This window comes from Leucoraja erinacea, chromosome 18, assembly GCF_028641065.1.
Source record: "Leucoraja erinacea ecotype New England chromosome 18, Leri_hhj_1, whole genome shotgun sequence".
NCBI classification, from domain to species: domain Eukaryota; kingdom Metazoa; phylum Chordata; class Chondrichthyes; order Rajiformes; family Rajidae; genus Leucoraja; species Leucoraja erinaceus.
Window position 1 is genome coordinate 25,647,905 of NC_073394.1, and position 9,889 is coordinate 25,657,793.

The window sequence follows — 9,889 nt, forward strand, 5'->3', positions numbered from 1 at the left end:
AAACCCGCACACACTGGAAGAGCACAAGATCAGAGTTTTAGTTATGCATAGATATAGATTCAGATTCAGATTCAATTTTAATTGTCATTGTCAGTGTACAGTACAGAGACAACGAAATGCATTTAGCATCTCCCTTGAAGAGCGACATAGCAAACGATTTGAATAAAAAATAAATAATAAGTGTCCGGGGGGGGGGGGTGATTGGCAGTCACCGAGGTACGTTGTTTAGTCGAGTGACAGCCGCCGGAAAGAAGCTGTTCCTCGACCTGCTGGTTCGGCAACGGAGAGACCTGTAGCGCCTCCCGGATGGTAGGAGGGTAAACAGTCCATGGTTGGGGTGAGAGCAGTCCTTGGTGATGCTGAGCGCCCTCCGCAGACAGCGCTTGCTTTGGACAGACTCAATGGAGGGGAGCGTGGAACCGGTGATGCGTTGGGCAATTTTCACCACCCTCTGCAGTGCCTTCCGGTCGGAGACAGAGCAGTTGCCATACCATACTGTGATGCAGTTGGTAAGGATGCTCTCGATGGTGCAGTGGTAGAAGTTCACCAGGATCTGAGGAGACAGATGGACCTTCTTCAGTCTCCTCAGGAAGAAGAGACGCTGATGAGCCTTCTTGATCTTGATATAGAAGATAGATGTGCATGTTTACTTGAAGAGCTGTAGCCTGCAGGTACATGGACTTCGTGCTGGTAAGTTCTATTAGGCTGATAGATATATTTGACAAGTCTCCTGTGTTCTAAAATTACTGTGATTCATAGGAATCTCAATCCAGACGCTGAAAACTCTATTTAATTGTAGAACACACCTGACAAGACTGCATTTGACCCTGGGACTTTCCAAAATAACCCCAATGTCTTGATTCTAATATGCTTTCGTACAGTGTTAAATAGGATTGTTTCTAAATTGTAAACAGATGTCACTTCACTATTTTTTCAAAATTCCTGATATATTGGGATACACTGTGAACATTGCGCAAATATGTTATCTACAGGTATGGAGGTGCAGAGCCGGGAGACAGAACCATGGTGAGTCTTATCCTTAAGTACATGAATAATTTCAATTTAAGGCAAATGCTGAGAAAGGATTGTAGATGTATTGAAACATACTAAATGTAGACTTTAGCTACATATTTACATTGATCTTGATGGATTTGGTGTCACATAAATTCCAAGTGATTTAGTTATCGCTGCTAACCACAGTTGAACAGTTTTAAGTCATAGAACTTGGGAAGGTCATAAATTTATTCAGTTTCGTTCCCTGAACTATAAAATTTATTAAGGAAACTTCAGGTAAACTTGTTGGATTCACTTGCTTGGGATTCTCAGAAAATGCAGTTAGAGATGTTAATCCTGTTGTTTTAGATCTCTTGGACTATATTTATATCTATTTAATTTTTTTTCCAGCCAATGCTATTGAAGTATTTACGAAAGGTAAATCATGTCTGACGAATCTTATAGAATTTTTCGAGGATGTAACTAGTAGCGTGGATAGGGGAGAACCAGTGGATGTGGTGTATCTGGACTTCCAGAAGGCTTTCGACAAGGTCCCACATAAGAGATTAGTATACAAACTTAAAGCACAAGGCATTGGGGGTTCAGTATTGATGTGGATAGAGAACTGGCTGGCAAACAGGAAGCAAAGAGTAGGAGTAAACGGGTCCTTTTCACAATGGCAGGCAGTGACTAGTGGAGTACCGCAAGGCTCAGTGCTGGGACCCCAGCTATTTCCAATACATATTAATGATCTGGATGAGGGAATTGAAGGCAATATCTCCAAGTTTGCGGATGACACTAAGCTGGGGGGCAGTGTTAGCTGTGAGGAGGATGCTAGGAGACTGCAAGGTGACTTGGATAGGCTGGGTGAGTGGGCAAATGTTTGGCAGATGCAGTATAATGTGGATAAATGTGAGGTTATCCATTTTGGTGGCAAAAACGGGAAAGCAGACTATTATCTAAATGGTGGCCGATTGGGAAAGGGGAAGATGCAGCGAGACCTGGGTGTCATGGTACACCAGTCATTGAAGGTAGGCATGCAGGTGCAGCAGGCAGTAAAGAAAAGCGAATGGTATGTTAGCTTTCATTGCAAAAGGATTTGAGTATAGGAGCAGGGAGGTTCTACTGCAGTTGTACAGGGTCTTGGTGAGACCACACCTGGAGTATTGCGTACAGTTTTGGTCTCCAAATCTGAGGAAGGACATTATTGCCATAGAGGGAGTGCAGAGACGGTTCACCAGACTGATTCCTGGGATGTCAGGACTGTCTTATGAAGAAAGACTGGATAGACTTGGTTTATACTCTCTCTAGAATTTAGGAGATTGAGAGGGGATCTTATAGAAACTTACAAAATTCTTAAGGGGTTGGACAGGCTAGATGCAGGAAGATTGTTCCCGATGTTAGGGAAGTCCAGGACAAGGGGTCACAGCTTAAGGATAAGGGGGAAATCCTTTAAAACCGAGATGAGAAGAACTTTTTTCACACAGAGAGTGGTGAATCTCTGGAACTCTCTGCCACAGAGGGTAGTTGAGGCCAGTTCATTGGCTATATTTAAGAGGGAGTTAGATGTGGCTAAGGGGATCGGGGGGTATGGAGAGAAGGCAGGTATGGGATACTGAGTTGGATGATCAGCCATGATCATATTGCATGGTGGTGCAGGCTCGAAGGGCCGAATGGCCTACTCCTGCACCTAATTTCTATGTTTCTAAGTTTCACAAACTGTTCTATGTGTCTGCAAAATCATCTCTCATACATTGGTCATATCTCTCTTGTGTAGGGATATTGATATGAGTGATGGGGAGATGTTCAATGGAAACAAAACTTGCTATGATTTATTTTATATAAGAGGGACTGTTTTGCCTGGGAAGGCTTCGCTAATTTTCATGATTAGTGCACAAATTAATGCATTATTGTGCATCATTGTGAAATGGGGATTTACAGCAGATACTAATGTCACACAGGGTCTTTAATAATTCTCATCCTTGTATCCTAGCTTGACGCGCTTTGTGCTGCTGCTGATGAGTTACGCAAGGTGTCAGACGAAGATGGTAATGAGCTAAAGGTGCTAGCAGAGGCTGTGCAGGTAATGAAAAAATCTTACCTATTGGAAAGCAATCAGTACCCAGAGTCTTGGTCCTGATCACCTTGTCTGTTGCCAATGTGATGACAAGATTAGATACTGATTTAAATTATATTTTAACATACTCATTGAAAGTCATATGGTGAAATATGTGCAGATAATTACTTGGGGAGAATCCCTGTTAGGACCATTAGAACCACAAAAATTACAAATTTAGAAGTTGTGGAGGACAAAGGACATTTATTGTTACATACACCAATTGGTGTAGTGAAATTTGAGTTGCCATTGCAATACACCAATAAAATAAACACGACATTAAAGATGTAACATTAAACGTATAAACATCCCCCCACAATGTTTCCCACTGTGAGGGAAGGCAGCAAAGTTCAGTCCACTTCCTCCATGTTCACACGTGGTCGGGGCCTATTGAGGCTTCCGCAGTCGCCGCTACGGCGGCCCGATGTCTTAGGCCCTCTCTCCGGAATACTGTAACTCCGGCGTCGGAAGAACAGTCTTCAGCTGCTTGGAGTTCCAAAACGGACGCTTGCCACCGGTGACCGCAGCTTCCGAAGTCCACAGGCTGCGTTGGTCGGAGCCCCAACACTGGCGATCTCGACGAAAGATCCCAGGCTCCGCGGTGTTCAAAGTCAGCGCCTCTGCGGCTGGACGCTCCGCAGACCCCACAGCTCCACGATGTTGAAGTCGGCAGTCACAGCACTCCGGGGCACCACACGGCGACCCGGGTAAGGCATCGCCCGCTCCGCGATGGTACCTCAGTGCTGCGCTGCAGCTCGAAGCTCTAGGCGGTCTCCGGCAAGAAAGGCCGCGCCAATCCAGGTGGTAGGCAGTGAGGAGGGGGCGACGATGCGGCTAGGAGGAAGGACGCATCCTTGCCCAGGTAGGGACTGGAAAAAACAGTCTTTCCCCCTTCCCCCCCCCATCCCCACACAAAAAAGACTAAAAGGTGTACAAATCAAAACTTTTAACAGAAAAACGAACAGCTGCAGACGAGGCTGCCACACTCAATGGCGCCACCACTCGAAAATCCGAGTGGTGGCGCCATACACTCGGAGTATGTACTTTTTACCACTCTATTCATATAATGAACAAATAGAGATTACAGTCAATGGCATAGTATTATGAATACCAAATACATGCTTTGAGAGAACATAAGTGTGGATTTCTGCTGGCGACTTCCCTAAATATTCAGGTGTTCTCTGTTGTTTGTGAATCCACCGCTTCAACAGCTTCAAGTTCCTGGGCGAACATAACTGTCCTGAGCCCAGCATATTGATGCAATCACAAAGAAAGCTCATTAAGTCCATGAAGGTCCGCAGAAGATTGAGGAGATTCACCATTTTGCCGAATACGCTTCACTTTAACAGAGCATACTGACTGGTTGCAGCCTGGCCTTAGGCTGTGGGCCGAGCATCAAAAATGTGTCTAGAAATCAGTTTTTGTGACCCAAGTCACCAAACTACATGACATTTTCCACAGATTTAGATGAAATATAATTGAGAAGGATGTCATAACTCGTCATTGCCAAACGTTGCACATTAATTAATTAAACTAATTAGGAAATGAGATCGGGAAAATAAGTGCCATCTAGTGGCCAATGCCCGTATTACATCATGGGCAGCCTATTTCCATGTTGCAATCCATCTATCTATCTATATATATATATATAAAACTCAAATCCGTCCGCCTGCAGTACGGATCCCTTCCTGCCTTTTGATTCGTTGACGGCTGCTCCTTCCTCAGCTTCCAACACACTTCGAAACAATGTTGCAAGACAGGAACACTGAACTTTTCACTGCTGCAGCAGGCAGGGATTTTTTTTTAAAGAGGCAGGGCAGTGGTGGAATCTTACTTTTGAGAACGGCTTCAGTTCCATTGGAGGAGACGGGTGCATGGTGGAATATTGGGTTGGGGGATCACACCATTGGGGGAGCAGACCCAACGGGTCTGCACTTGGTCTAGTATATATATAAAAGTCTGTGGCTGCCGCCTGCCGTCCGGCTGCCAGCTGCCTTTCTTCCTTTTGATTCGCTGCTCCTTCCTGTCAGCTTCCAACACACTTCGAAACAAAGTTGCAAGACAGGAACACTGAACTTTTCACTGCTGCAGCAGGCAGGGGAGGTGCAATTGAGGGAGGCAGGGGAGTGCTGGAAACTTACATTTGGCAACGGCTTCAGTTCCATTGGAGGAGACGGGTGCATGGTGGAATATTGGGTTGGGGGATCACACCATTGGGGGAGCAGACCCAACGGGTCTGCACTTGGTGTAGTATATCTATAAAACTCTGGGGCTATCCGTCCGCCTGCCGTCCGGATCCCTTTCTGCCTTTTGATTCGTGCCCGATACTCGCAGATGTCCAATCGGAATGGCCGATGCTCGCAGATGTCCAATCGGAATGGATCCATTTGCATGTACGGCTGCCGGCTGCATTTCTTCCTTTGATTCATTGCCACGCCCAATCCAGACGCTCAATCTCCGAGATCTTTTCCATTTCGGTAGAGATTTCGCTTTTCTTTCTAAGTATCCGCTCCTCATTACATTTCGTTGTGTTGAAGTACACGTTTTTAATCAAATCCTCCCCCCCCCCCCCAAGTATTTCAAAAATAAACTGCCTTCTCCATTTACATGTCAGCTTCCAACACACTTCGAAACGAAGTTGCAAGACAGGAACACTCTGAACTTTTCACTGCTGCAGCAGGCAGGGGAGGTGCCATTGGATTTTCTTTTAAATCCACTGCTGAGGGAGGCAGGGCAGTGTTGGAATCTTACTTTTGAGAACGGCTTAAGTTCCATTGGTGGAGACGGGTGCATGGTGGAATATTGGGTTGGGGGATCACACCATTGGGGGAGCAGACCCAACGGGTCTGCACTTGGTCTAGTTTAAACTATATATATATATATATATATATATATATTGGTATAATAATATATAGTTTAAATGGACTGCAACACGGAAATAGGCTGTAAATATGAATGTAATCATATTTTGTGTGGACAGGCTCTGAAGAGTGGAGGGGCAGAAGCTGCAGAAAAAAAATCTCATATTACTTGGGTCTGCATGGACTTCAATTCATAAAATGTCAATCTCTTCTTAATGTCAATGAGACTGACACTGTAATTTACTACCATAGATAAGACTTCAAGTTCAAGTGCAGGAGCAGAGGGTGCAGAATAGCTAGAGAAAGAAACATCTCATAGTACCTAGGTCTGCATGGACTTCAATTCATAAAGTGTCAACCTCTATTTAATGTCAATGAGATTTACACTGTAATTTATTACAATTGATAAGTTATTTCAAGAGGCTACAGAAAAAAAATCTAATAGTCATTAAGTCTGCATGGACGTCAATTCATAACATTTCAACCTCTTCTTAATGTTAATACATTTTATTAATTAATAATAATTAATAAATTAATTAATAATTGTTAATAAATAATGTTAATTAATCTTAATAAAATTCCACCTCCAGTTTAAATTCCATTTGGAATATTTTGGAGGACCAAGAAACCAAGAACAATGTTAATGAGAATAACAATAGGTTACTACCGTAGAAAAACTAGTTCAAGTTCACATATCATCAATTCATTTCTACAGAAACATTAACCATTTCTGACCATTTCGCACTGCAATGGAAGCCTATAAAGTGCGATCGATATCCCTCCGTTTTTCTTCCGTTGTCGGTGCCTGAAAACGGCCGCTACAGATGGCACTATGTACAGCCTCCCCCCCCCCGCCCGCCCGCGGAGATGATCCGCGGCTCCGCATTGGCGAATCGGCCGGTTATTAATTGAGACCGCGGCTTCACTTTACCGCGATTACCTAGACCCGCGATCGGAGCACTTTTTCCCGGTAAGTTATCGCAGGCAGCTCCGAGATTAGCTGTTAAAGACTTATTACACAACACGCTGGCATTAGTGACAATGTTTATTTGACTGTGTTATAGAAACATATAGTTTAGGCCCTCAACTTCATGAATGAATGAGTGAATGAATAAGGAATGAATGAATGATTGAAGTAAGTGAATGAATGAATTTATTCACATTATAAAAGGGTGCAATTAAATTAATTAAAGTCCATACAGATAGATTTTCATAAATTCAGACTTTAGATCTTGCTTTTCAGTTAGAGTTGATTCCTGGCTCTAAATCTTTGTTCCAGCACCTCAGCAGCGACTTTGCTTTCAAGGCTTTCTTGCACTTCCATCCACTTAGCAGCACTTTCTTCAGCCTTTTTAATGCTTTTCTCACGAAATTCAATTACCTTGCTGCAACTTTCCACGACATTTATTCCACAGAACAACAAATCGGAATCTCCAGTAAAACAGGCATCTGTGAAGCCCCCTTAGCCATTTTGTGTGCTAGCCTGAAGCAAAGCGCGTGATTGGCCAACTGGCAGACAACTCAATGTTAAACGTGCTTTGATTGGACTAAACATTACCCAAAATTTTTCCGTTTTTTTCTCTAATTTAATAAAAAAAATGTGCAAGTCTTGTTCGTGACGAGTTTCAAGGGTGATTTATATGATTTTTTTACACAATATGTGAAAATTTCATGTAGTTTGGTGACTTGGGTCACGAAACTACAGAATTAAGCTCCTCGGCCCACAGCCTACCTGGTTCAGTAACTTGATGTCCACTTTTGAGTGAGGCTGGAGAAAGTGGTGGTCATTGCCATGTCCATCATATTGACCTCTCCATTATGGAAGGTATGTACTAGAAGCGCTGCTTTAAAAAGGCAGCTAACAACATTGAAGAGTCACACCATCCTGACCAGCTCTCATCTCATTGCTACCATCAGCAATAAGGTACAAGAGCCTGAGAACTGTGGTGAGTAAGGCAAGGCAGCGCCTTTACCACCTCAGGCAGCTGAGGAAATTCAGAGTCTCTCTGAGGATCCTTCAGTGCTTCTAGTCTGGGGATGTAGAAAACATCTTATCCGGCAACATCACAATCTAGTTTGGGAACTGCTCTGCCGAGGACAGGAAGGCTCTGCAAAGAGTAGTGCGTTCGGCCGAAAGCACTATGGGAGCTACACTCGCCCCCCTGCAGGACCTATACATCAGAAGGTGCAGATCCAGAGCCAGCAACATTATGGGGGACCCCTACCATCCCAGCAATGGACTATTCCAGCTGCTACGGTCAGGCAAGCACCTCCGCTGTCATGCCGTGAAAACAGAGGAGACAGAGTTCCCACAGGTCATCAGAACTGTAAACTCGTATCTCACCAGGGACTAAGTTACTGTACTAATTTACTGTTGTGTTGTGTCTTTTTAAAATTGTTTTTTTTCTAACATGTAAATACTGATTCTGTTCTGTAGTTTTTGCACAATCTGCAGGCATTGCCACTTTCATTTCACTGTACATCTTGTATGTGTATGTGACAAATAAAGTTGACTTGACTTGGTCCCCAGGTTGAAGAACAGTTTCTTCCCAGCAACAATCAGGTTCTTGAACAACACCTAACCACAACATTACCGCAGTAATTCTTTGCTATGGACTGTTTTGTTGCATTTCATACTTTGGTTTGCATTATTCTGGTCTTGTTACCAGGCATTACTAATTATTAATTTATTGTATAATTGATTATTGTATATTCATTTGTTGTGCTATTGCGTTAATGGGTCTGTAAAGCTGCAGAAAGTAATAATTGCATTGTTGTATTCCTGGTGCTTATGACAATTATACACTCGTGACCCTTTTGATTCTTGAATATTGCTTTAATGCAAGTGGATGAATCATTAAGTAGCATAATGTGATTTGTCCTGGATCCAAGATTTACCGAATGAGGTTTGATGGAATTGGTTAACACTGATCTCGGGATTAGGATGAACATCACTTTGTGAAATGAAGATTATTGTCTATTCATTTCTGCTATGTTTCCAGAAAGCCAAAGCAGGTTCAGAAGCCACCAAGGATATGATCGCAAAAGCAGGACGGGCAAGTTATATCTCTTCAGCTCAGCTCACCCGACCTGACCCTGGTGCTGTGGCCTGTGCTGCCATTTTGAAGTGTATCTTAACAGCTCTTGAAGGGTCTAATCCAGAAGACCAGGCTTGAATACCTATCTGGTGAAGTGGTTTTTCTTTGGAGGTATATATTTTCTACTGGGGCTCTTGAGTTCCAATGTTCACCTATTACTGGCAAGAAGATTTGAAGAAGAACCCCGTGGACCCTTCAGCTATTCATTTTCAATATATCCACTATTCCTCAGTTGCCGCCTACCCTCACTATGCTGCAAAGATCCTAGCACTCTCTCACCCATTGGCCATCACTGATTCTCACTGTATCGGCATACTGATCAATGCTCTGTACTCTGTGAACTTTATATTGTATACATGACATTTTTCATCCATTGATACCTAACGTAGCCCCAACGCCTATTGCTGGTCACAGTGAATTTCATGCTTATTCAGAGGCATACATTCATACCTCTCCCATCCACTCATTTTGAAGGCTGATGACTAATTCAAAACAGATTTTGTTGTGATTTGTGATTTGTTTCATTGAGCATTTAAGTACTTAACATAGATAGTTGATTGTGGGATAATTAGTTTAACTTCAGTTGGTCTTTATTCACTGTAGACTTCCTTTAAAGATAAACAGCTAAAATGATTAAAGATGAATGATCATTAAATAAAAGCTGCAATGGGAAGCAAAAGATAGGAGAAATTAGTAAATGTAGTGTGGACATATTTTGAAATGTATACCAGAACACAGTACTGTAGAGATGTTGTAACCACAGATCCACTGTGTTCATTATCAACACGTGACTCATATTCAATAAAGATTTATATGAACAG

At 43.0% G+C, this 9,889-nt stretch overlaps 1 protein-coding gene across 2 annotated transcripts in view; it reads left to right on the top strand.

Annotated features, from left to right (window-relative positions):
* LOC129705831 (triokinase/FMN cyclase-like) overlaps nucleotides 1-9,889 on the top strand; it is a 62,013-nt gene extending 52,124 nt beyond the window's left edge. For both annotated transcript variants that reach the window (XM_055649664.1, XM_055649663.1), the window contains exons 15-17: nucleotides 993-1,026; nucleotides 2,987-3,076; nucleotides 8,973-9,889. In XM_055649664.1, the coding sequence (XP_055505639.1) occupies nucleotides 993-1,026; nucleotides 2,987-3,076; nucleotides 8,973-9,146 (298 nt within the window). In that variant the 3' untranslated portion in view covers nucleotides 9,147-9,889. The remainder of the gene's footprint in view (nucleotides 1-992; nucleotides 1,027-2,986; nucleotides 3,077-8,972) is intronic.